A 27,664-nucleotide genomic window follows, 5' to 3' on the forward strand; every position below is an offset into this window, starting at 1 on the left:
TGACCACGCACATACACACACACACACACACACACACACACCCCAGTTTATGTTCCAACCTAACTGATAGCAAGGGAGCACCAACAATGACTATGCACATACACACACACACACACACACACCACACACACCACACACACACACACACACACACCACACACACACCATACACACACACACACACACACCTCCCTCCATCTCCTATGTAACACAAACAAGGTCAGTCAGGCCAGAGATGTCTGGATTTCCCAAAGGCTGAGACCATTTCCACCTTAGCTCCAGCAAGAGGCCCATTTGGGGCTCCTGCGATCCGGAACAACTTCAGATGATCGCTGAGCAGCGGACACAGGTGCTGTCGCAGCACGTCGTAGAGAAAAGAGGAAAGAGGGAGAAAGAAGTACATGGAAAAGCAGCCTGAGAATGCTGAATTCTGAAAGACGTCAGAAAGAAGGGATGCGTGGTTAGCCAAAAGCAGAAGAAATTAGATACTTCTTTAATGATTTGTAGAAATTTGTTTTATTTGTGAAAGTCTGAGACCTGTTTACATGCATATATATATATATATATATATATATATATATATATATATATATATATATATATATATATATATATATATATATATATATTCTAAATTGTAGTAAAGTACACAGAGTTTCTAGAGAAACAAAGTTTTGCACAGCGGTCCATCATCTTGCATAGCTGATGAATGTGATTTTAAAGGACGTTTTCAAGTCCAGAGAGATAGTAGCTAGCTAAACACAGAGCACAATAGTTACTGAAAGCTTACACTCTCCTGACACTCTGTAAAGAAATTTAATAACAAAAAAATGAATCAGCATTTGTAAGACTTCATACTTACCCCCACATGAAAATCATTGCAATTCCTCTTAAGTTCAAAACATCAAAGTCTTCCACTTAAAAAAAAGAAACACAGAAGTCAAAAGCAACTTTAAAGGACGGTGATTTATGTTGGAGACTCTGCGATGGTAAGTTTAATAAATTGTGACATGTGCGCCTTTGTATCATAACGGGGCGCTTCTTCGTTTTGGCATGAGCGCTCGGCAAAACGTGGCTTTGCTGGCATCCTGTGAAAAGAATCGTTTTCGCCAGCGTGTCCCCTGTCACAAATCCCCCCCCCCCCCCCCCCCCCCCCCCCCCCGGGGAAAATTCGGTTTCATTTCGGCTAGTTTCGCTCTGACAGGCGTGTATCCACCTCCAATTTACCCTAGACGCGGGGTGGGGTGGCGCGAATCTAGCCGCCTGGCGTTGGTTTGATCTCGCCATGCGCCCTCGCCTCAATGAGCCGCTCCATTAGGTTTAATATGCGGAGTGTGCCAGGACCTGCTCGGCCGCAACACGTGCTAAAGCCCCCTACCCCCTCCCTCCCTCTAAGCCCACATGTGAGAATTAAATATTCTTTTGTTTATCACGGGCATTAGAGAATCTGGAGTGTGTATGGTTTTTGTGTAATTTGATGAAAGTCGTAGCCGTGGGTTATCCCCTCCGCCCGCACTCTTCCCAACTACAGACTGTGCGGCGCGTAATTGGATTAGACTTAGAGCGCAGCGGATGCGGTCTGTCAGTTATGACTGAATGAGCTATTCTTTACTGACAGCAGACAACGGTACCTTCTTGTAAGGCTGCACTGGATGCACGAATCGGTAAACGCTTTTATAGCGATAATCTATTCATTTGATCACTTACCGGGTCGCTCACTTAACCTGTGACTCGTTTTAAAAGGCTGTTCATCATCGAAAGCAATTAGCCGTGCGTTTGGTATTTGGAAACGTTTGCTTGGTTTGAGCGGCATGTTCTACAATTCGCCTGTCCCGTCATGCATACGTTCTGCTTTCTGTTACTGCGCAAACGGAACTCGGGGTCGAAACACCGCAGTGATGACTTCGGCGGTGCAACAAAGTAGGAGCGCTACCCTGCTCCCGATCACCCATGCAGACCTCCGCTGCGGGTGATCCCTCAGCTGTCACGGAACCGCAGTCTTGGCTGCGTCCAGTGATCGCTGAGGCGGACCTAATCCACTTTTGATGAACTTGGTTAATGGACATCCCGCTGTCATTATCAAACGGACTTAATTTCTATTCATTTCTCTCCGCGCACGACCCCTCACCACGCCCCTCCCGGCACGCCACGCCGCATTTGAGGGGGGGATGTCAATAAATGTCGCCTCTGCGCCCCCCAAAATAAGTGCGCAACTTCGCGTCTTGGGCAAGCTTGCGATGCCTCGCCTCGGTCCTTGCGTTCCGCTCATGCTGCGGGACGCGGAGGGCGCGCCTCCGAAGACTCGGCGGTGTCTGGAGCGCGAGGACGGGGCCTCGGTGCACGCGCTCTTGCGTGCCAGCTGGAGCGAGGACGGTATTGGAGCCGGGGCAGGCCGTGACCCGTGCGCTGTGGTCGAGTTGCGCCTTCCGGCGACGTGCCGACGTGCCGAACAAGAGCAGAGCGCTCTCGCTGGGGCGCGGAGGCGCCGCCGACTGGCCGCCAACGCCCGCGAGCGCAGGCGGATGCTCGGTTTGAACGTGGCTTTCGACAGACTCCGGAGCGTCATCCCGAACCTGGAGAGCGACAAGAAGCTGTCCAAATCCGAGACGCTCCAGATGGCGCAAATCTACATCGCGACGCTCAGCGGACTCCTGCGGGACAGAGGCCGCGGCCCGGGACACGGCCGCCGTCACGGCGCGACGGCCGGAGCACACGAGCGGCGGGCCGCGGTAGAAAGGCGCGAGATGGAGCACGCGGGGCAACGGACGGACCGGGACTGCGGAGGGTCGGTCGACGGTCCGGACAGCAAAGCTACGGACTTCAGCCCACTGTCTCATTCAAAAACGGAGATCACAGGACCAGCGAACTTTTGGGCGAGGAGCAGTGGCGCGAAGTAACTAAAGAAGTTGTTTCCACTTACCCACGCTGCCCATGTTCATAACCTTTTCATTTTGTTTTCTAAACGTAGGCTGTATTTTTTTTTTTATTGCACTTTTGTAGTGTTAATTTAATGCCGAGTAAACGATGAAGCCATTTGTGACTAAAATGATGTAAACTAAATAAAATAAAAATGTAAATGGGAAAACTCCTTTAGTTCTATTTCTGGTGAATTTAGCACGTTCCTCAAAATGAGCTGTAATATCGGCAAACACCAGTGTACTGAAAGTAGCAATTTTTATTCGAGTTAAAATTATGTACAAGTAACCAAAGACATTATTTTTTAAATTGGTACAAAGTTCAGGTTCCTGCAGTTGGCTTTTTGACGGATCTTTAATTTGACCTCAACACAACTGAGAAAAATGTTGTATAAAATAAAAAATAAGATTGGATTCTGAAAAGTAGTCTATCATTCTAGATTTCCATTAGTCAATATTTACAGAAATATGTACAGTTTGTAGTTCCATTTATTTCAAGAACCATGAACTTGAAAACATTGGGATGTTTAGCACATTTAACACATATATGACGGAATACGCACACCCACACGCGCACACACCCACATGCAGACACTCACACGCCATGCACACACGCGCGCACCCACGCACACGCACTCGAAACCGTAGCTTCTGGAGCAGCCAGGTCGCAAATAGCAAGAAAATGGGGGAGGCAAAACGGATCCTAATTCCGGAAATATTTCAAACCAAAAACGATGATCTCGCGTGTCACTATTTCAACAAACTCGATGCGCTTTTCGTGAGGACATGACGGATGAGGGTTTGGTGTCGTGGGTTGTCTGAGGGCTTCACTGCACCGAACCAACCAGCAGTTCATCAAAAGCCAAGCAGCGAGGAGCTCGTCTTTGAAGGCCATTTTGCATCCACAAAGCCGGAGCTTGTGACTTATCGACACCGCCGTACGTCGGACTATCTGCTGCACACGAAACCTCGCGCTTTGTGGAAACATACAAGCGTCGTAAAACCGTGCCGTGCCCCTGAATCTGAATAAATAAGACCGACAATAAGACGACAAAAGGAAGTTGGTAAAGGGAAGCAAACTTGGAGCTGAGCACTTTAGCTTATTACTGCGCGACCGACGCGCGCACACCGGCCACTCGGCCCGTGGAGCGGCGAATTGGAACAGGCTCGCGCCTTCCACCGAAGCGGTGATGTGAGCGCAAGTTATTCGCCCCTCGTCCATGAGCCATGAGAGTGAACACTATTGAGGCTGGAAGGAAAACAGATCTTTCAGAAAGTGAACTAGACTTGCAGAACAGTACAGATGCAGGATACCATCAGAAAACAGGGTTCCCCCGCCCCTACCCAAAAGTGTGGAAAGAGCAAACTAATAGCCATTCCCTGATGTACAGCTGTCTATTTCTTATTTTAAGTTTAAAAAAAAAACACATTATAAATAAAAGAAAAAAGAAATAAACACCTATGTGAACCATGTTGGGAAGGTGGTAGGAAGCAAAAAACACGAAAGCCAAGCGAGCTCCTCAGAGGTCGAGCTGAAGAGCTTCTCCCGGGGTCCAGCAGAGCGGAGCGAAGTGTTGCTCAAGGTAGAGGACGGCGGTGACGAAGGTAGTCATGCAGCCGGGCTTGTCGATGGTCAGCCTCGCCGGTCTTATAGCTGGCCAGCTGTTTGTGTGGACATGTTCTCTGCACGGCGCGTGTATGTATGTATGTGCGTGCGTGCAGATACATGCTCGCACGCTAACAGTGCTCCAGATAATCAATGACCCGGGAGATGGATTTCTGCCCCGCCGTGCCCACGTCACACTGTGAATAGAACGCACAAAATCAGCCATTACGCAGTGCTGAGGACACAACAACATACACACACCTGTGCGCGCGCAAGCGCACTCATGCACGCAGCCTTACAGCACTTACAGTAAGGTTCATGAAATTGAGGAACTTCTTCAGCATTTCTGTCATGATGGAGAAATCTCCTTTCGGAAGGTTCTCCCGCACGGTGCTCACGTTCATCTGCAACAGAATCACGCCGTTACACACGCGCACACAATACGGCAGCACCGTCACAACGTTCAGGGAACAAACACATACCCCACTTGATTACACGCTGCATGCAGGGAAGGCTCCGGTGTGCACTTACACAAACTCACCCTTATTTTTATTTTATTTTTTTTACAAAAGGAAGACTCCATGTAAGACCTGGCAGGGGTGTGTGTGTGTGCCCATGTGTTTTTTGTGCATGTTTTTGTGTATGCACACATACATATATATGGTTTTTGAGCACACATACATGCATGTGTTTTGTGTGTGCATGTATGTGCTTTTTCTGAGTGCTTGTATAGTGGTGCTGGAGAGTTCGTGAACCCTTTAGAAGTTTCTATATTCCTGCATAAATATAGACCCAAATATTTGACCCAAGACTTCGTCAGACTGTCAAACAAGTCCTAAACACAGATAAAGAACCAAATCAAACAAACCAGACAAAAATATTAGACTGTCCTTTATTTATTGAGAAAATTGATCCAGTATTACATATCTGAGCATCAAAAGAATATGAACCTTTGCTTTCAGTATCTGCTGTGCCGCCTTTGTGCAGTAGTAACTGCAACTAAACCTTGATTAGTTGATTGGTTAATTAGTCGTGCACATAGGCTTGGAGGGATCTTTACCCGTTCCTCCGTGCAAAACAGTTTCAGCTCAGTTACATTGGTGTGTTTCCTCCCATCAACTGCCTGTTTCAGGTCCTTGCAAATTTCTGTTGGGTCAAGGTCAGGACTTTGACTTGGCCAGTCCAAAATCTTAACGTTATTTTTCTTTAATGATTCTTTTGTAGAACGACTTGTTCGTTGGTGACCTGACGGACTATTACACACATGGCTCTTGGTGTTGAACTACTTCCAATTGTACACAGTCTGTCTGACTGTGGATTGGTGGAGAACAAACTCTTTAGAGATGGTTTTGTAACCTTTTTCAGAGTGATGAGCATCAACAACTCTTCCAAGGTCCTCAGAAATCTCCTTTGGTCGCGCCATGACACACTTCCACAAACATGGTGTGAAGATAAGACTGCTAGATCCCTGTTCTTTAAATAAACTCACCCAACCGTCATCCCTCTGACTCAACATCATCTTCAGATTATCTGCTAATCCTAACGGTTCACATACTTCTGCCACTCACAGATGTGTCATGTTGGATCATTTGCCTATGTTTATCTTTGTCTCCTTTCAGGACATGTGAGACAATCTCAAGTTTTAGGTGAAAGTTATGCAAAAATATAGAAACCTCTAAAGGGTTCACAAACTTTCAAGCTCCACTCTATGTATGTATGTGTGTTTTGTGTGCGTGCGTGTATGCATGTATTTGTGTTTTTTTGTGTCTGTGCATGTATGTGTATGACCGTGTACTCACAGGGCTTCCCTGGCAAAGACAGCCGAGCAGCAGTGCCGTGTACGAGGCCACGATGCTGTCCTCCATGTGCTTGCCTGCGTGCTGGAGAGCTACAGAGACAGAGAGCCGGTCAAAGCAGCGTCTCACACACCCCCAGGTACACAGACACAGAGCACACCCTCCATTGTGTGCACACATGCGCACTCGCTACCAAAACATTGCGTATTCTATTCCAGCAATGTGCATTCTTTTTCAACCTTTGTTGAGGTCCAGCTCTTCCTCTTCCTCCTCCTTCTTTGTCGTCTTATCGTCAGCGGGGGTGCTCTCTGTCGCCACCCACTGGATCTCGCCCGACGTCTCCTGCCACTCGCCGCTTTGGTCCAGCGTTGCCTTCGGCACGTCGTTGATGAAGTCATCAGTCTCTGCCTCGGCCAACATGGCCGCGTGCTCCCGCTGAAGGAACAGCTGCACACACACACACACACACACACACACACACACACACACACACACACACACACACACACACTTCCACTGGTCAGATGACATGGTAACTATGCTTGCAGTCATCATCACATCCCTAAAAGGCCTTCAGCCAACACACACACACACACGCACACACACACACGCGCGTGTGTGCACCAAACAGTGCACTCAACATGCAGCACAATGCACTCAACTAGGGCTGCAGTAATAGATTATTTTAGTATTCAAGTGCTCTATCAATTATTGATTAATCAAGTAATTGCATACTTTTGCGATATTAAAGAATAAATATACACACAAATACAATACAAAGTAAATATAAGACAGGTCTCATTAACAACTAACTGGTTTCTATGTTAGAAAACTCATTTTTATTGCTTAAACTGCATACAGTGTCTGTCAAAACTTAATTTGGTGCCATATTACATTCTGGGTTTTAAATAAACATTTCCTAAAATGTAAAAACAAATGTAAAAAATTCACATTATTTTAAAAGGATAATTACACTATTTTTCACACGTTTCTCAACGTGTGAAACATTTATTTGTGAACAGAGGAGTCATTAAACATTTTGACCAAGCTGACGTAGCGCTGCTAAGTGATTGTCGATATGAACAGCAAAACACAAATGTTTGGTTTACACACATGAAAATGATTAACCGGATAAAAACAAGTAATTTGCTACTTTCACTAACTCAGTGGAACTTGACATTTGTGGCAAAGCAGAAAGAGGTTTTGAAAACAGTAGCCAGATTTCCTGGGACATGGATCAGTTTATTGCCCCATCAGTGCACAAAAAGTGATTCCCTGACAGCATATCTGCTCATTTGTTCAATTCAGTCATTTGTTCGAAATACAACAGTACGTAACGCAACTTACTCCAGTCCATTTACTATGTCTGCTGCGCAGATCCAAAAAAATGCCAAATTCCACATCACTGCCAATAAACACGGCAAGAATTCATCAAAGAACGAGCTACACTGCCAACTTTCCATAAAATCCTTCCCCTGCACCTTTCCTGTCTCTGCAGTGCCAACACGAACATCACGTCGAAGGCTCCTCGAGCTGTGTCTAGATGCTCCCTCAGCTTTCAAGCGAACGCGTTCATCTGTCGTCTTCACTAGGACCCACTCGGCCTTGCTGCTACGAGGAGCCCGGAATCTGGGCGCTTGTTCCTTGCCTATCCATCGCTTGCTAATGATTCGAGAAAATACGCCAGACTATTTCGATAAAGTCGCTTTTGGCTTGTTCATATTATCCTCCCGCCCTTCTACGGTAAAAATAATAATACAACATCAACTCGCTTTTACATTGTTTTGGCATTCTAGGCATTACTGTTGTTAGTGAGCCTAGTATTCAGCTGCTGAAGCGGCTTGAATGTTTTGCACACATTTCGCTCAAGGAACGGTGGGTCGTAGGAATATCGTGGTTATAGTTGTGTGGGTTAAAAGAAGCACTGATTATTTTAGTAATGGCTTTACTCGAGGAATTGTTTCAGGCCTACACTCGGCACTCTGCGTGGAGAGCTCAGGGGAACAGCTAAGCGGACACTTTTACAGTACATAATGTTCAAAACATTTAAGAACTGTTCCTATGGCCAAGCACTGCCTGAGAGACTCAGTGGAATTACACACTCCACACTGTGATATTTTGTACTTGTCCGAATGCATGTGTGCGCACATGCATGCGTGCTTATTAGTTTTGTTGCAATATTAAACACAATGTGTGGGTGAGTGTGTGCACAAATTTGTATGTAAGCGCATGTATGTGCAGTGTGTGTGCATGCGTGTGCACATGTCCCACCTTCACCAGGGCAGCGATGGCACTGAGCGAGCCCTCTGTGTTGAGCTCCTCCTTGCCAGAGACACAGATGGAGTCCCACACCTCTCCACCCTCCATCTCCATCTCCACCAGACAGTGTCGGTTCCTTGCACTGTACTCCACCAGGTTGATCAGCAGACCAAGACCCTACACACACACAATCAAATGTTGAACTGGTAAGTGAGTCTAACAGATGTCCTGCAGACTGCTGACCCCCTCCTGGGGGAGCCCTCCTAAACCCACCAAGTGCAGCCAAGCGACTGAACTCAACCAGCCACTGGGAGAATCGACCACAAATTCAACTAGCCAGGTCCACATTATACGAGTCAGGCGTGCCACACTGATCGAGGAGACAGCGTGGACACACGCCCTGCAGTGGGCGGGGTGTAGGAGCTCACCAGGACTCTGATGTCGAAGCGCTGCTCCTGGGGCAGATACTGGGGTACCGTCAGCACACAGTTCAGCGCAGTGATGATCAGGTCCTCCTGCTCTCCTGCCTTTGTGCTGCCCCATTCTACACACAAACACACACACACAATCATAATCTATGCTTCACTTTAATTCAGGAAACAGTGAGGTCATCAGTGGGCTTCTGTGCAGGCCCTACACCCCATGGTTTTTCTGCAGCTTTGCCATTGGTCTGTTCTCCGGCAGGCTCACTCACCATTGTCGTGCGTGAGGTTGAGCAGGACACCGATGACGGCTCGCATGCAGTCCTCCACTGCTTTACCCACACCTCCTCCTCCACTGCTGGTGGAGCTGTATGTCGATGGAGTCCCAGACGAGCCCCTGCTCACCTCACGGCTGTATCGCTGGACCATCTCCTTACAGTGGCGCAGAGCTCTAACACACACACACACACACACACACACACACACACACACACACACACACACACACACACACACACAAGCTTGCTTTGACTCCAGCACACTAACAAAACTACCCTTGGCTTAAGGGTTTGTTCCTTCATCTACATGAACTAATGAGCATCAGAAAAAGGACCTCACGATGTTTCTTCACATTACTGTACTTGTGGGGACATGGGGGGGGGGGGGGGGTCAAAAAAAAAAAACCTTGTGTATGGGGGACATGGGGGAGGGGGGGCTGTCCTCCAGTAGACCCTGAGTCATTACTGAGATATGTGTGTGTGTGTGTGTGTGTATATGTGTGTGTGTGTGTGTACACACAAGGGCACACGTGCTGTCTGAGACACAGCCGGCCTGGGAGAGCGTCGTCAGGGCAGCCGGGGTCGGGTTCGGTGGGGAGTCCAGGTTTGCATCGCAGTAATCGAATTAGCATAACAAGGTCTTGTTAGTACGCGAGAGCAGAAGTGGGGGCGGAGTCTGTGTGCTCTGGTATGAACGCGGTAAGCTGCCCTCCCACACCCCCTCACCCTACCAGTGGCAGCTGAAGAGAACGTGTGTGTGTGCGCCTCTCTGACCTGACCCGCCCTCTCCCCTGCTGTCTGGAGTGCGTTTGCGGGTGGCACGGAGCAGAGCAGCGGGCTGACCCCGCCCAAAGAGCAGCTTTGTTAATTAATTGGTTAACTGAATTAGTGTCGGAAGAACAGCCAGACACAAGCTTCAACAGACACGGGGGGGATGTGACGCGCAGGGGGACTCAACCGGTCCTTGTCCATGCATGGACGTGGACAAGTGAACTGCGTTTAATACACTTCTTGGGTTCTATTGGCAAGAGAAAGTTGGAAAAAGCAAACACTTAAACCTGCTTACAGATTCTGATCATTAGGAACTAGATGAGAGGAAAAAAAAAAAAAAGATTACTCTGTAATTAGCTGTTCAGCTCAGGCAAAAAAAAAATAAATACATTTAAAGATGTTTCAACAAAAACACAGTTCAGCCAGTGATAGAAATCTGTATAAATACACAATTGTGTCACTACCAATTATGAGAAAAAGCACTGCCAGACAAGCTTAATATTTACCCACTGGGTAAATGCCACTGAAAACACATTCTCTCACTGCATGGGAGGGAGGGAGGGAGGGGGGTAAAAGTACTAGTACCAAAGTGAACTAACGTGACCTCACAAAAACATGACGGACATGAGAGATCTCCTAAAAGCTCCTTACTTTGCTGAAGAGATGATGAGCTGGGAGTCTTTGTAGGCAATCAGATAGGCCTGGTTTTCAGGGTTGTGAACTGTCACCTAGTAGAAGGAATGAGAGCGACAAGGACGCAGGAACGGAGAGAAAGACAAGAGAAAGAAAGAGAAAGCAATGAGGTAAAATGGAAACGTTCTGGCAAAGTACTCCAAGCAGGATCATGACTTAAGCTTTAGTGGTCCTGGTGAGCAGGCCCACGTGGAGGCGGGTGCGTGGGAGGCAGCGGGGCCATGGGAGAGGGCGGGACTCACGCTCTCCAAAACACGCAGACAGCGCTCAGCTCCCCACAGGGAAGCCACCAGGTTCTCCTTGTCGTCCTCGCGACCCAGACTCTCCACACACTCTTTCACTGCAGGGGTGGGGGGTGGGGGGGGAAGAGCGCAGCCGTCACACACACGCAGGGAGCTGCCCTCCATCCTGAATCTCTTACAGTACAGGACCCAGAGCACCATCAGTGGTCATTTGTATCATATAGCCATTTAGATAACTGTTGGAGTTATTGCAGTTATTTCAGCTGTATAATTATATGAGTCATGTAATTAGGCTCAGGCGTGCAGCCAGAAGATAATAGCACTCTCACACACACACACACACACACACACACACACACACACACACACACACACACACACACACACACACACACACACACACACACACACACACACACCTTTATCGACGATGTGGTCGAGGCCTCCCAGTAAGCGGAGCTCCTCTTTGAACCAGTCTCCCGCCCTCTTCGAGGTTAGCGATAACAGCGTCTCCATGGCGAGATGGCCGGTCTGCATTGCAACAAACATGGTGAGCACCGCTCGCATGCGTTAAAACGCAGCCAGAAGACACACTCCCACCCACCCAGTATTCATAGATGAATTATTCTACACACATTTTCTTCAAGCATTCTGACAAATACTTATGATTACAGATAAAGAAGGCAACAGTATTGTTGAACTGGTTTGTACAAAGACATCACCATAACACTCCTCAATAACACGTTTCACTCTCCAAGGAAGAACACAAGTTCTTTCCTAAGAAAGCACACACACACACACACACACACACACACACACACACACACTTCTAATGGCAAACCACCACATTTATGCATGCGTGTGCTGGGAACACCCAGTTTTTATGAGTCAAACGAAAGGGGGGGGGGGGGGGGGGGGTGAGCGGCAGCGCTACCGTGATGTTCTCCAGGTCCAGATGCTTGTTGTGGACCGTCTCGCAGAGCTTGCGAATCTTCTCCTTCACCTTGCTCATCTCTTTGGCCGTCAGGTGGCTGGCAGCCGCCTTGTCCTGCTCCAGCTCCAGCAGGCGGATCATGAGCTCCAGGCTGGCCCGGTCCAGGTCCATGTTCAGCCGGTCCCGGCTCAGAATGTACATGAGGGAGGCCGTGCACAGAGCCAGATTCTGGGGAGACGGACGGCAGTTTTATTCCACATGAAACGTTAGTGGCACTCAATACATCTATAGAGTGAGTGAGTGAGTGAGTGTATGTGTGTGCACACACGCGCACACGCTTACAGGGTGCTGGGGGGCATCATTGAGGGTTTTAAAGACCTGAGCCACTTTCCCTCTGGCCCTTAGGTGCATCCTAAAACTGGGTAGAGCACAGCGCGAGGCCAGGCTAATAACACTGCAGAGAGAGAGAGAGAGAACAAAGAGTGAACATATCAGATACAAGAAACAGGGCCTTATTATTATTATTACTATTAATAATAATGGTAATAGGCATATTGTTGTTGTAGTTATATTATTGTTGCTGTTTTTGTTACTATTATTCGTAGCAGTTGCATTATTTATTGTTGCTGTCTATTATCTTTTGTTTAACATGTTAATTTCTTCATCAAAGCTTTGGCAATATAAATTTGTCATACCAATAAAGCAGTTGAACTGAACTGAGAGCTAGAGAGCGCATATGACAGAGAGAGAGAGAGCACGAGAGCTTCAGTTTCATTAGGCAGAACCAATCAACATCATACAATTCAGCCAGAAGGTGGCGCTTGGCGTAGTGTTCACATTGATGCAGTAGACTAGCATGACGTGTGAGACAGTGTGATGCGTGCGTGTATTTAGATGCTGTGCTGTACTGTGCTCTGACCCTATGGCAGCATGTGCTTAGAGGCTGGGCTGTGCTCTGACCTAAGGCAGCGCGTATTCAGAGGCTGTGCTGGGCTGTGCTCTGACCTAAGGCAGCGCGTATTCAGAGGCTCTGCTGGGCTGTGCTCTGACCTAAGGCAGCGCGTATTCAGAGGCTGTGCTGGGCTGTGCTCTGACCTAAGGCAGCGCGTATTCAGAGGCTGTGCTGGGCTGTGCTCTGACCTAAGGCAGCGCGTATTCAGAGGCTGTGCTGGGCTGTGCTCTGACCTAAGGCAGCGCGTATTCAGAGGCTGTGCTGGGCTGTGCTCTGACCTAAGGCAGCGCGTATTCAGAGGCTGTGCTGGGCTGTGCTCTGACCTAAGGCAGCGCGTATTCAGAGGCTGTGCTGGGCTGTGCTCTGACCTAAGGCAGCGCGTATTCAGAGGCTGTGCTGGGCTGTGCTCTGACCTAAGGCAGCGCGTATTTAGAGGCTGTGCTGGGCTGTGCTCTGACCTAAGGCAGCACGTGTTTAGAAGCTGTGCTGTGCTGAGCTGTGCTGTGCTCTGACCTAAGGCAGCGCGTATTTAGAGGCTGGCCGCTCTTCAGTCCTGTGGCCAGGTACTCGAAGTCGTCGGTGAACTCCTGGTTCTCGCCGAACTCCACCACGTCGTTGAAGTGCTTCACGTGCTGGACCACCGTGTACAGCTGCGTGGATGAGGAAGAGTAAATCGCAGTCTTCGCAGTAAATCGCCACCATCCAGGCAGCCAGCAGAGCTGGTCCGTACACACTGTGCTGCTCTGAAGAGAACACGTCACACCCACCTCTTTGTGTTCCTTACGACACTTGAGCGCCGTGACGACGTCCTGGTAAGGCTCCGTGGGAATGGTCACAGATTTGATGACCTTGGGCGGGACCGGCGGAGTCTTGAACACGCCCTCGTCCGCCTTGGGAGGCTCCGCCTCCTTTCCACCCCCAGACGAACCAGCCTAAGTGGGGAGGGGTGTGCGAGAGAGAGTGTAATGGAAACAAACCTGCTCAGGCCCCAAGGGGGCGGCTCCGGAGAGCTCGTAGCTGGGGGGGGTGGACGCGCGGGGTCCTGTGGTACTCACCGGGGTGGACTTGGACAAGGAGGGAGTGGCTGCGGGAAGCTCTTCAGGCTCAGGCTGGTTCCAGTGTCTTGCATTGTACACGGCCTTGGTGGGAGACTGCGGAGAAATTCACACGTCACACTCGCGTGCTGAAAATAATTTGCTCACTCCAGACTAACGCTGAATATCCCAACAATCCACATCCTGAATGGGAACACATCTGTTCCAGAGTCAGAGTCAACGTCCCCCCGCCCCCCCGCTCGTGAGTTGGCGGCGCCCTTCCCCCGAGCCGCCCAGGTTGTTAGTGCTGCGAGAACGCGCTTCGTCGGCCGTGTGTGTATGTGGGGGGGTGGGTGGGTGTGGAGGGGTGGATTAAAGTCTGCCGAGTCGGCCAGAGCCAATCAAACAGCAGGCCTCAACTGCGGACCCGCAGCCAAGTTAGACAGGAGTCAGGGGGGAGCTGGGGAGGGGTAAAACACACACTGGCAACCGGACCTGGGACCCATGCCCAGTAAACTGGGTGGACCTGGGGCAGGGTTATTAATGTGAATGAAAAGTGAGGGGAGGGGAGGCACGGCCTGGCTCCAAAACACTGGCCAGCAGGAGGCTGGTTTTCATTTACAGTAATTAACTAGTGTTCCTCTGGCCAGCAGGGAGCAAGGGCCTGACTCAAGTGCCCTTAATGAGCTACAGTGACTTGGAATGCCCCCTCTATAATCCCCAGGCATTAGGGTTTCAGAGTTCTTTGGACACGCTGGAAGGACAATAAAATAGGCTGGCTGGGAGGGCTGCACAATATAACGTTTTATTCTTACCGCGATATTGGACTTGGTGATACTGGAATCACAGCGGTCATGAATATGCAAATGAATGCAATGTGTGCTGCTGTGAGCATCCTGGCCAATCAAATACATTCCAACACGTTCCAACACGTGTCACGTGGGTGTTGTGGGAAATAACAGCATTCATATGATCCAATAAATGTAAATATCAGTGAAAACCACACGTCAGGGTAATGCAACAGTGTGGTTCTATTACATTACAAGGGGTATCAAAATCACATTATGAAGTGAGGTAATGACTTTAAAATTTGGTGTGCTGTTGTCCGTATTGTTTTTTCAGTCCACACCGTGCAGCCCTGCGAGTTTACTCTCAGAGCAAACACCAGAAGAGCACGTCCGCCCAAGCCAAGCCTCAAAAGCCCCGCCAGGAAAGAAAAACAACCCTCCCCCTCCACGGAGTGGACCCCCAGTGACTCAGTGTGGCGTTGCACCTCGGGTTGCTGACTCAACGCGGGCGGAAGCTCGCCACGCCATCAGACAACGCAAAGCCCCAAATACCACAGGCCGAGCTAGAGGAGCACGGCGGTTAAAGGCATAGGCGTAGCCAACAGCGGGGAGGGGGGTCCCAAGAACCCACAGGCTGGCGTTTAAACCAGATTACCACTCGCCACTGATAATGGCAGATGTGTGTCATTACCAGATTACCGCTAGTGGCTAATGTGTCATTACTCAGCAGAGGTCGTGAAGCCACATGTGGGAAACCAGCCAGATAAGCGGCTTCCTGCACGGAAGCGGAGAGCGAAGAGACAACAACAGAAGCCGGCTCAGGCTGACTGGGGTCAGGGGAGACAGGGGCGTGTTCGATTACTAAGACTGAAGAAGAGTGGCGTGGGAGGTCTGGGTAGAGGTGGGGCATGGGTGCCTGATCCCAGAAGCACTACAGCACAGTGGGGGGTGGGGAGTGGGTGGGGCCAGGGAGTGAAGGGGGAACTGTGAAGAAAAGGGACAGATGAAGGGATAGGCTGAACGCTGCATGTATAATTAATTTACCCCCCGCTTCTGGACGTCAGTCATATGAGAAGCAGTTAGGCACAGTGATGCTGTGTGTGTGTGTGTGTGTGTGTGTGTGTGTTTCAGAAAAAGGCAAGTAGTTTTGCCCTTGGTCTGTTATTTGATTAACACCCCACACACACCCACACCCACCTATCACCAGTGTGGCAGGAAGCGACACATGCTTGCTTGCTTGCTTGCGTGTGAGTCTCCTCCCTCCAGCAGTCAAGCCTCTCCCTGAGTCATCACACATTAGGGAAAACTGGCTAAGAGCATCAGCTGGAGGCACAGCAGAACGACCTAGACCACAGGTCGGACAGACGCACGGGGTGATCGTCAGGGACAACACGGGGGGCGTTAGGCACCTGGACAGCCGACAGCTCATCTCAGAGAGCCGTTACAACCCTGCAACGCTCAAACCTGTACACCTTTTCTTGCCTACAGACACACAGCAATCTCACTACGCTTGACTCTTACGCTGGGGCACGGAAACCCCAGGAGCCGCCCTGATGCCACAGCGCTAACTCCAGCCCTGCGATAACCTCGCACAGTACGCAAACGAGGGGGGCGGGGCCGTGCCACTCGGCAGCGCTGTCGGGAACCTCACAGTGGTCTGGCAGCCGAACCCGAGGGCACATTTGGGTTTTGCGTCTGAAGGAAACCAGAGAAGAAGCTATAAAAACTCAAGAACGCAATTTGGGAATATAGGATGTTTGGTTATCGATGGGAGAAACCACTGAGGCTCTGAGGGGAAGTGAAAACGTGTGGACAGAACCCCACACTCAACTACACGCAGAAGTCAGAAGGCTACAAAAGGGGCGTGTGATGCCCAAGTCCCGCCCAAACTAGCCCCCCCACCGCCATGTATTTAAAAAGTGAGAAGGTCTTACGCGTTTTGGTCCGCTGAAGATCTTCCTGCTTCCCTCCTTGGCTTTGTCCTGAGGTTTGACGAGAGGCTTCTTGTCCGCCTCTGTCGCTGTGTGAGATTTGAGCTCGGTCGCCGCTGGCCGACCTGGGCACAGGGGGTCAACAAGAAGTGCGCGCTAAGAAGAGCGGACTCCAGCCCGGCCAGTCTGGACCAGAGCTTCCGCTAAATGCCGGGAACGTAAGCGTAAGACAGCGGGCACTAGAGACGCGTGCCACGTTTTAAACAAAACAGATCAGGTTTGTATATTTTTTATGCTTTTCTGACATTTACGTAAAAAAAAACAAAAAAAAACACACTATTTAGTGCAAGAGTCAAATAACGTTGAGTCAAACGAGGTGAGGACTCCTGTGACTCATGAATCACAGGAGGAGAATAAGTAATTAATTCAGAGCCAACAGACAACTAAAAAACAAGACAACTAAAAAAAATCAACTAAAGAAGAACGCACCCATTGGCTAGGCAGGAAGAGCTGTAATTTCACCCAAGAGTTCAGAATCCTAAACAAACTTGCGTAACCCCTATGAGGGGTGTGTGTGTGTGTGTGTGTGTGTGTCCGGAGCTTATACTGACCTCGCCCGAGGCCGGGTCTCTGACCTGTGCTGCTTTCCTGAGATGCTCTCGGCCAAGGGCCGTCCGCCCCGACTTCCACGGAGACCTCAGCCGAGGCTGCCACGGCCGCGCCTTCCCGCTTGGGTCTCCGCCGCCCGGCCCCACCCCCTGGGCCCCTCTCCTCCTCCCCCTCGCTGTCGCTCTCACTCAGGTCGTCGAAGCCAAAGTATTTGATCTTGTAGCTGGAACGGCCCGGGGGGGCGGAGTCTCCCTCCTCGGCGAGGGGCTCGCCGTCCTCGAAGCCGAACAGCTCCAGCTTGCTGTCCCTCTTGGATTTGCTTTGAGTGGGCCTGGACCTGCGGGCACGCAGAAACCAGCGCTGAGCAATCAGTGTAGCCAGACCACGGTGTTAAGGGGCGGGCGATATTATTACGATACCGTTTTCACAATGCGCAATAAGTATGCTTTTATGAATTACATATTTAATAAATGGTTTATTGTTTGCACAGGTTTCTTTCCAGATGCCACATTATCGATAATACAGAAAAGCCAATTGGGACAACTGATCAGACAACACTAAAACACGGTTGGGCTCTCCATCCTCTCTGACACGTGCAGCCAATCAAATCTCTGTGTGCCCACGCAACCTGCATGCAACTGCTTGGCTGATCTAAAAGTCATCTATGAGGCTTCACGCAGCTCGTTTCTGACCTGACCGCTCCGGCGGCGCCGCGGTTTAAGCCCGCCTCGCGAAAGCTGCATTTGAAGAGTGTATCGGAAAAGAAACCCAATCCCAGCAGCTCTTAACAAGGCCAACGTGCGGTAGGTCACCTGACAGGCTTGGCCTCGTCCTCCCCTTTCTTCTTCAGCCTCCCGGCATCTCCGGGGTCCGTCTGAGGCGCGCCGGGCGCGTAGTCATCCGCTCCGCGGTCCAACGAGTCCTGGATGGTGACGTTGCACGCCGAGACGCTGGACGGGTGTAGAACTGTGTGGTCCCTGGTCCTGCCCGGGCCAGTCGCCTTCCCCTCACCGCAGGCGCCGCCCTTCAGGTGGCCGGCCGAGCCGAACGCGCTCCCGGAGGCGTCCGCCGGCCCCGCCTGCTTGCCCCTGTAGGGTCTGCAGTACGTCCTGCAGTTGGACGCCCTGAGGAGGGACTGCGAGTGGTCTTCCAACTCCGAGGGCTCGGCGGGAACTTCCGAGTCCCCCTGGCCCACCTCCTCAAGGCGGGTCTCGGCGGGGGGCTTGTTCCGGCTGCTGCTGCCCCCACTGCTGGAGGTCCACGTGCTGGATGGGGGGTCTCTGGGGGGAGGGAGAGGGGACGTGGTGCGAGAGCATAGCCCCACCACGGCGCCCCAGGCATCAAACGAGTCCTTGTCCTCCGATTTCTCGGACTTGAGAGTGGTGGTCTGGGCCAGAGGCCTGCGGTCACTCTCTGATGCGTTTTTGTACCAAGAATAGCTGTGGCGGTCTGTACTCTCACTGGACCAACTGTGAGTTTTACCTGGAAGAAGAAAGCAGACTGGTTAGACTGGACTATAGCAAATGACTATCTATACCTCCGCCTATAACCCTATCCATAAAGAGTGATGAATTAAACTTATATTAAACTGCTTGTGACCTGCACACCGAGTTGACACACCAACCCTTTTAATTAAGTCACTTGCTCTGCGTCCTAATTTGGTGTTCTTAAAGTGGGGAGTTTTCTCTACCCATAAGGCTTACAAAACATCCTGAATGAAAAAGCGCATGGCAGGGGCTCCCACACCAGCCGGCATTATCAGCAGACTGCACTACCACACAGACAGACACACACAGACACAGACCGAAGACAGAAACAAACACACGAACACAGAGCCAGAGACAGAAAGGCGCAGTCTCGGTACTTCAAGGAATGAAGCCCTGTGCTCCCACCATCGGTCTGTCACGCACATTCATGCATGTAAGGAATGTGTACATTCATTGCCATACGCCCACCTCTACTAGACTTGTCTTTACACAGGACAGATCTCCACAAAGTCTACAAACAGACACTGGCTAGATACTGTAAACTTCTTACACACCATAAGCTGTTCATCGGTTACATCCCTTCATACAGTTTTGATCACTGTTAACCTACGCACATACCAAAAACAGCCAATGACTATCTGGATGAAAAATAAATAAAATAAATAAAAAATAAGGTCGTCGCTGTGTGGTAACCAAACCTGCAGTGTTGTTAGGGAACAGTCAGGTACCTCGCCGCCTGTGCTAGCAATCCCCCAACAGACCCAAACAATAATTAGTGTGGCAGCTGTCCATACAAGGGTCAAACCAGGACACACCCACTGAGGGCATCAAGTTGTGCTGGTATTGGTCTGGCCCCTGCCGCCTGGCTCATTCCCAGGCAGCAGGGTGGAGCTACACACAGGGGCAGATCTAGGAAAGGGGGTGGAGCTAGGGACAGCCTTCAAAAAGATGGCCACCAAACAACCCTCAGGACTCGGGGGAGGCGAGGTTGACTGTCTGAACGGAGCTTCTACTGTTAATGCCTTGTGATGTGGGTCGTTTCTAAATTAGGATAGGTCTCACAGTACATTCCACATTTCACGATTTTTTTTTAAACCATGAATAATGATGATCTCAAAGCCGTCTCCAAATTAGTACTTCCCGAACAATAAAAAAAATCAAGACAACAGCCTCACGGGAAAGCAGCCCGGGTAAACTCCGGAGAGTTTACACCCAGTGCGAAAACGGCTTCTTGCAGAACATCACACATTTTGAGTCAGAAAAGCTCCCATCTGCTCAGACACAAATAAGTAAGGCAAACTCTCTTCTCCTACTCTCTCTCCCTCACACACACTCTCAGGCTTCTTCTAAACCCACTGTGCCTTCTGATCCAAAATGCACTCCTGTGTTGGTTCTCTCTTGCACATACATAAACGCTGCTGTCTGGGATTGGGGGGGTGGGGGTGGTGCTGCTCAGAGTTACAGGTTGCTTTTAGCCCTCTCTTCACTGCACTGAAGATTTTACGATGATAGAAAGGCTCAAGGCTTCTAAGGACGCAGGCCAGCAAAAAAAAAAAAAGGAAGCCGTCTCACTTCTCCGAATATCAAAAAATGTTCTCTTGGGCTTTCTATCGATCCTGGGGACAAATGTCATGATTCCGGGGACTCAAAAGAGAACAACTAAGCTTAGAAACAAGCAAGTAAAAAGGATGTGTGATCTTCATGCTTCAAAAACACACCAACTCTACAGGTCTGACTTTTTTTTTTTGGCTCTGTGGTGAAAGATCCTGGACTCACGATTAGAAAAGCGCTGATGCAATCGGCAGACGACAGACCGTTTCTTTTGATTTGCAATTCTCTCTTAAAAAAAAAAAAAAAAGCAGCCACTGGTTTTGCAATTAGAGCAGAGCTCAGCAATTCATCCTGCGTGCAGTGCTCTGCTCAGAACAGAGATCAATTGGACCCCGATGTGAGTGTGGAGTCGCACCGGCATTTGAGACAGGAGCCCAAACTGTAATGTACGTGTCCATTACTCGCCATTATCGACTGCCAGTGCAAACAGAGCAGCTCAAATCTGGACCGTGGGCTTGTTTCCCGCTGGTACGGGCAGAGCTGTTTGAACGCCGCAACCTCGGACGCCGCAAAACAAAAAGCATGGAGTCCGCTGGCACAGTCAACGTTCCAGCACAGAGCTATCTGTCCCTATAAGTATGAGGCCACAACCCCTTACGTCATCCAACCCCCGACGCGTGCTTGCCATGTACAGAGCATTCCCCAAAACCCCCATGGAGTGGCTGCGCAGCTCCTGTAACGAATCTGGTACAAACAGTGCACTGAGCACCCACTTCCCTACAAAGCGCATCTGGTTGCTTATAGAAATTCTATTGCCATTTCAGTGACTCAATGCCACATGCCAGATTTGAACATTGTGAATGATCGAGGCTGATCTGGGATCAGGTACCTGTGCCCCTCAACAGTGGCTCGTCAGTGAGCGCTGCTGTCATACACGCGCATGGCATGTTTCTTGAAATGGAAACACCATGATAAGACGCTGCAGCTCTAAAGAAGACGTTTCCCCCTTTAGAACAATTTATAGTAAATGTGGAACCGACGTTATCTAGTTACTGATCGCTTAGATACGTCATCTCTCCTCCGAGAGCTTATAATTCAGCTGCTTTGAAATTTCCTTAAAATCCACTATGTAAAAGGTAATATTACAGCCTATTTGAACAATCGATCAAGAATCCTGGAAAAAAAGCGACATGTATTTAATAGGAGCACATCAATTTTATGCCAGAAGTACAGCCCTAAGCAAAAGAGAGTACTGCTCTAAGCCTTGAGTCAAGTGCTTACCCAGAGGGCTGGGCCAGACACCAAGCTCGGCTGGTGTCTAAACACTTTTCCACCTGCGCCAGTGTCCTGAAACTGGGCTCAGGCTAACCAATGACTCAATCAACAAGATAATTACAGCAGTCCCCAAAGGAGGAGCTGTCAGGAATGCCTGGTTATGAAGTGAAAATGGAAAGCAAGGTCTGGGGAGGTCCACTTCCAGACCCACTGGGCTTCCCGAGCCTTCTGCAGGTCAGGACAATTTAAAGCATCTTAATCAGCAAGGCCGGAGATCCAAAGGCTCACGTCCATCCGCGGCTGCGAACTGTGAGCGCGCATCCAGACTGCGCATCCTTTGACAAGAGCTGTTAGCGGGCATTCAGGATGGCTACCTTGCATTACCGTTTGGAAATTATCAACAACATTCCATAAATGTCATAGAAATTGCGAGCGCCAAACCCAGTCGAGACCCCGGCTTCCCGCTACACCATTAAAGCAGACGCGCACCCTGGCAGCACAGAGGGACCCTCCGTGGGATGCCCCACTCACTACGGCAGACGGCCACGTGCTGACAGCTCGTCTGGGAGAGAGCGGTCAGGTCATCATCACGTTCAGTACTCCACACCAAAGGCATAACCCAACCCCCTGCTGCTAACATCCAGCGCTGTCTCTGCTCCTTTCAAAGCAGCACGAAGCTGACCGACCTGTCACCCCACCTCCACCGCTACGAGTCACCACGTTGAGGCCCCTCCTGCTCACGCAGGGCCAAGCGGGGGCGGGTGCATCCACCCGTGCCGAGCAGGCTTCAGAGATGCAGCGAAAGGCTCACAGATAGGACGTCCGAAACCTTCAGGTCTCCAACACGCGGATCTTATCTCCCATAGACATGCTTGCATGGTGCTGTTATTCTAGACTAGGACCTCAAGGTCAAACAGGAAATGACACTGGCACTAACTTATTCAAGTGTCACTGTTAAAAGAGAAGCTGCAGAAAATGATCAAATGCAGAAATATTCATAAAAACATAGCATAAAAAGCTCTGAAGAGGAATACGATCGATCTAATCTATAAATCTGATGTTAAAAATAAAGCATCAGCAGACTGCAACAGACTACACTGAGACAAAGATAAGAGAAACCTTTTTTTGGGAGACCAAGTCAATTACACCAGTACACAATATTGACAGTTGGAACCAAAAATAGACAGGTCACAGATCAATGTTCAGTGAGACCCATATAACAAACTCCAATTCTATCAAAAAAAGCCAGGGAAATTGAGAAACAATAATGACAAATGTTGCATCTCTGGGGTGGGGTGTGAAGCAAAATCTGACACATGCTCTTAAATACCAAATGGGGAAATGGTGAGATTTGAATTTTCCCACCAAACAGCCCCACCACAAGGGCCAGCTCACCTGCTGTGGAGGTGGCAAAAAACCTCCCTGGGTCCTCGGGCACCCGATGGGTGTTACTGCCGAGGGTGGAAATAGCCCGGCTGGGGGCCACAGCCTCCACGCTAGCCGGCTGGCTGACCCTGCTGTTGGGTTCCAGAGTCAGGCTGGCTCTGGGTGCTTGCGCGGAGGCCGGCTTGGCAGAGGACACCTTCATCTGGGCGGCGTTGCGGGAGGAGACAGGTTTGGACTCCTCGTCGCTGTCGAAGCCGAAGGGGTCTTCGGAGTTGTCGTCTACCGCGAGCTTGGGCCTTTTGGTCCGATCAGCAAGGTCAGTTTTCAGGCCAGGTCTCTTGGAACCCAGCTGGGCTTTGTAAGTTGTCTCACCCCATTTGGTGCTGAGAGTGGCTCTTTTGTTCGACAAGACCTCGTCGAATTTGGAGGTCCCGTCTCCTCCCTTTCGGCTGTAGGTTTTCCCGAATCTTGATGTCATTGTAGCATTCGTTTCATATTCTCTGTAAAGGAGAAACGGCACGAATGAACACATGTATAACATCATACAGGCAGACCCTTCAATTAATCTGTCAGAGAACATTCAACTATGTGAACAAGAGACAGGATAAAGTGTAGCTGTCAGTATGGACAAACTAGGAAACCGTACATATAAATGGCAAATACAATACAACGCAGGAAAAACATCAAGAATAAGCAATATTCGCTTCGGTTCCTTGGCTGACAGATGCCGCTGACGTAAACATCTCACGACGTCCTCCAGAACATCAATGTAAACAAGATAAACGAAGAAACACAATGAAAATCTTCATATAAAAATAAAACCACGGATTTAGATAGCGTGGTGACACACAAGCACAAAACTTGCACTCAGTATCGACGAGCTCGAAAACTTAGCTGGATAACAAACAAGCTAATTGCAATTTATGGTGTTTGCTAACGAGACAGTCAACTAGCAAAATTAGCCACCTCTGATACAGTTCACAACGGCTGGTTTCACTCTCTACCACTAGAATCAACGTTAAGGTCATCCATATCACCAACAATTTCCTCAAGATCCGTAGACAACACAACGCACTGATTACAAAGTCACCTGCTGTGCTAGCTAAGCTAGTTAACAGCCATCGACAACTGTAAATTAGCAGGGTGCTGACTGGACCGCTAACACCATCTGATGAGTTAGCAGCTAGCCCACTATCTCCACTTCGCCCGTTTAAACTTCTCCGTAATCACTAACCCGTTATCTATTGATCCCGCATCGGGTTGCTAACTAATGTGCATTTCAACCCGTTCGGCACTGACTAAAAAACACCACACCGCAAACACACCAGCTCCCATAACAGCCTAGCCACCGCGGTCCTGCCTGGCTAGCGCCGTCAACCAACGGACGAGCCGTTACTTCATCCGATTTACGTTACAGCCAGCTAAAACGATTCAAACACCGGCATATCGACCGGGAAACGGTCTCGTTCGATATACGACCACCATTCTAATCTCGCCGTCTTAGCCAGGCTGTGTGAGCTTATGGGGGGGTGGGGGGAGACATTGTTTCGTGACCGAGATAGCTAGGTTAGCATGCTAAGCTAGCTACTCGCCTAGCGACAAACTCCTCTCCGCGCGAGGCGGCCGCTCGCACTCCGCCACAACCCGCGCCGCTGGGCCTTCCTCGAGCCAAATCTCGGGCGCACAATATAAACAAGTAGAGATTACTCCCCGGCGGAGTAAACTACAGGCTCCTCGAACGGAACTGCGAGTCCGGCGATGTCTGCGCAGCGACGTGACTCGGTATCGAGACATTAAAACAGAGTATTTCAGTTTCCCACGTACATTTTTCTCCCTCGATTGTTTCGGATCTACAACACCGACGGCCTCCATTCGCGTTCCCCCTCCCTCGCGCTTTTGCTACCAGCATTCCGTGACGCCGCTGGCCGTCGAGTGTTGACCAATTGGCCACCACGGTATTAGAAAGTGTCGTAAACAAGTGCTACGACTGGTTAGAAAAGATGCCAGTCAAACTTGAACGTCTGCAACGTGAACGCCTAGTGGGCATTGCATGCTGGGAGATGTAGTTTATATTCAAAGGTCGCTTAAACGCTCAGGCATCATATTTTATCTGGACGGATCTCCGGGTTTCTTTTCACATTCTTTGAACAACGGTGCCGAACACTGTCAGAGTCCAACACATGTTGATTATCTTCCTCCCCGAACATACCTAAAACCGGGTATTTAACTGTTGTAAACGCTTCGAAATAACCAATAAGATCTGTACAAATACATTTCTTGAAACGTGTGTATGATGCCATACTAAAAATGTATTTCTTGAAGTTAAGTGTTACCCACTCTTAATAACACTGTGCCATAATTTCACATCAGGGGAAAGCGTGATTTCAGCAAAGAGTGATGTTTGAAAGAGGCAGCTGATCAGAACAGATCTCACTTATCCTGTGTTCGTCTTAGGAAACGAACATAGTAACAGAAATGGCCTGTTTAATTCTAAGGGCTAAAGAGAGAGGCAGGCAGGAGAAAGGACTATTGTTGGATCGTAAAGCGTCACACGTTTTTATGAACAAGATTAAATATTCCATCCGTTATGTCGACTTCAAAAATGGCCTCATTAAAAGATTGGAGCCAGTCATGACAGTTTGACTTAAATTTTTGTTTGTTTTTGTATTTAGTAACTGAATTTTAGTCATTGAAGCTATAAGACTGCAAGGGCAAGGTATACACACTTTAATTAAACTTTTATTTTAGGCCATATGATAATATATCTATGATCATATAAATAATATATTATTATATAGAATAATATTATATATAATGCACATGTTTGTTAAATTTCACTAAATTTGAATTTTTTGGTTCTTGCAACTGCTGTGAGTCAAGCTAAACAAGTTACAATGATTGAGAAATGAGGATTGCATTTATCGCCATCTGTATAGCTACTCTGAGAATGTGTGCTTCACTGTCGGTATCTACGCACCCAGACCGAATGAGTATTTTTAAGAACTTTTCCATGGTGGCATCATGAAGCGATCATTTCAGCTTCACTCAATACAGGTTAAAAATTAAGACCCAAGTTTATAAATCACTCAATGTAAACGGCTCCCACAGCATTCTGCAGCCTCCTAGGGACTCCGTCTAAACGCTTAACACTACGCAGACTAAACAGTCTTAACGCAAGTAGAAGGGCACACCACTTTCTTCTTTTATGTTTAACTAATTGACCTGTTGTACATTATTGTAGGTCAACGTTAAGTTCCTCCCTCAAGTCAGCGAAATCGGGTGAGATACGTCCATCGTCTTGAGATGTCCTTTATTTCTGTATTGTCCATATCCGAATGCACGTTGAAGTTTTGTTATTGGTTTGTCCTGTCACCAGAAAAGAGTAATTTAGTGACTAAGCACCCACTTCTCTCCATGAATCAACAACAAATTTCTCAGGCTCCAGATAAGAGGCAAAAGGAATAGATAAAAGGTCCATAGAAGTTTAATAACTCAGGCTGACCATGCATAGTACCTAGTTACTCAGAGAGGGTTCGGATAGGGGAGACCTCAGGATATTTACAGGCACTGACTGGAAGTGTAAAACGCTGATAACATAGATGGTATGATTCCTTCGGACAGGTTTGCTTGAGAACATAACTTGAAGCAAGTTTTCACTGACTTAAGTTAGAATGTTAACTCTAAAAATGATAGTTGAAATATTAAAATAAGGCTTTGGATATCGTTTAACCATCTCTTCAAGTAAAATATATTAATGAATTAGAAAATAGTTTAGCTGGGTTTCTTGTCATGCGTGTTGAGTTCAAAACGTTTCTGTACATCTAATCACTAATCTTATATATGCATGTTTCTTTTGAATCTCTCATTTCATATCTAACATGACCTCAGACCCTGTAGCCAGAAGGCAACCTGCTCTGTCCTTTGTTCTTGAGGTCATGTGACACTCCATGCCCTGTCAGTAAGCTTGTGGGCCAGCAGCTCTGTGACTGGCAGAAGGCCCTGTCGCATCAGAGTCGGTTCCAAGCTCCGGGCCCGCTGTGCCCGGGCTACACTCTCCATGCCAACCCTGCCAACCTGGTGCCACAAAACCAGCAATGCCGCCAAGACTGGCACCTGGAGGGACCTGGTGTGGGGGTGGGGGGTGGGGGTGGATGGATGGGGGTTTAAAGAGGCACAAATGATCCCACAAACCTCCCCCGTGCCAAAATAGAAAAAAGGCTGGTTTGGCTTTTGATACGGTTGCCAGGATCCAGCTGATCTCTGTGAAGCTACAGTAAACTCAAGCTGGCAGGGGGACAAATGGAAAGAGAGGAACCCGAACATGAATAGCCAAATGTTAATTTACGCCACTGCATTATTATCTGTACTGAAGCGCGAGTAACTTTCGTTCAAGAGTGAATACTTGGATTTCTGATTCATTTCTGCACGAGTTAGTAATGTAACACCTCCCACCCCTTTCTGCACGTTTGGGTTCCAGTAAACTCGCTCTGTGCGTGACACCTCCAGCCAAGACTCGCCGCTCCCGGCGACCAGCGTGGCCCCGGATGCTGCCTTCCGCCCGCCAGAGCCTGGCACGCCGCCAAGGGGACCCGCACCTCCAGCGTGGTCATTTAGCTGAGCCTGGGAGACGATGGCAGGCCGTCATCCCTCGGGGGCAGTCTCGGAGAGGGCGGTGCGTCTGCCAGGCCTCGCGCTGTTGGCCTAGAGCAAGCTGTTCTCCACATTATAAGATGAT

General features: G+C 49.1%; 2 protein-coding genes across 2 annotated transcripts; one reads left to right on the plus strand and one right to left on the minus strand.

Moving 5' to 3' along the window:
* Positions 1–1,440: 1,440 nt before the first annotated feature.
* atoh1c (atonal bHLH transcription factor 1c) lies at positions 1,441–4,340 on the plus strand. Its single transcript, XM_027018633.2, has one exon. It carries the CDS (start codon positions 2,169–2,171, stop codon positions 2,895–2,897), a length of 729 nt encoding a protein of 242 aa, XP_026874434.2. The 5' UTR covers positions 1,441–2,168; the 3' UTR covers positions 2,898–4,340.
* waplb (WAPL cohesin release factor b) lies at positions 3,156–24,829 on the minus strand. The gene is made up of 20 exons (XM_035533519.1): positions 24,754–24,829; positions 22,939–23,429; positions 18,043–18,712; positions 17,233–17,567; positions 16,625–16,746; positions 13,924–14,019; positions 13,636–13,800; positions 13,382–13,518; positions 12,259–12,370; positions 11,917–12,144; positions 11,402–11,513; positions 10,983–11,080; positions 10,699–10,775; positions 9,271–9,449; positions 9,005–9,120; positions 8,589–8,753; positions 6,557–6,764; positions 6,321–6,409; positions 4,830–4,925; positions 3,156–4,718 (listed from the first exon to the last, which is right to left on the minus strand). Exons 2-20 carry the CDS (start codon positions 23,405–23,407, stop codon positions 4,653–4,655), a joined length of 3,540 nt encoding a protein of 1,179 aa, XP_035389412.1. The 5' UTR covers positions 23,408–23,429; positions 24,754–24,829; the 3' UTR covers positions 3,156–4,652.
* Positions 24,830–27,664: the final 2,835 nt, after the last annotated feature.

This window comes from Electrophorus electricus, chromosome 14 (assembly GCF_013358815.1).
Source record: "Electrophorus electricus isolate fEleEle1 chromosome 14, fEleEle1.pri, whole genome shotgun sequence".
Classification (NCBI taxonomy): domain Eukaryota; kingdom Metazoa; phylum Chordata; class Actinopteri; order Gymnotiformes; family Gymnotidae; genus Electrophorus; species Electrophorus electricus.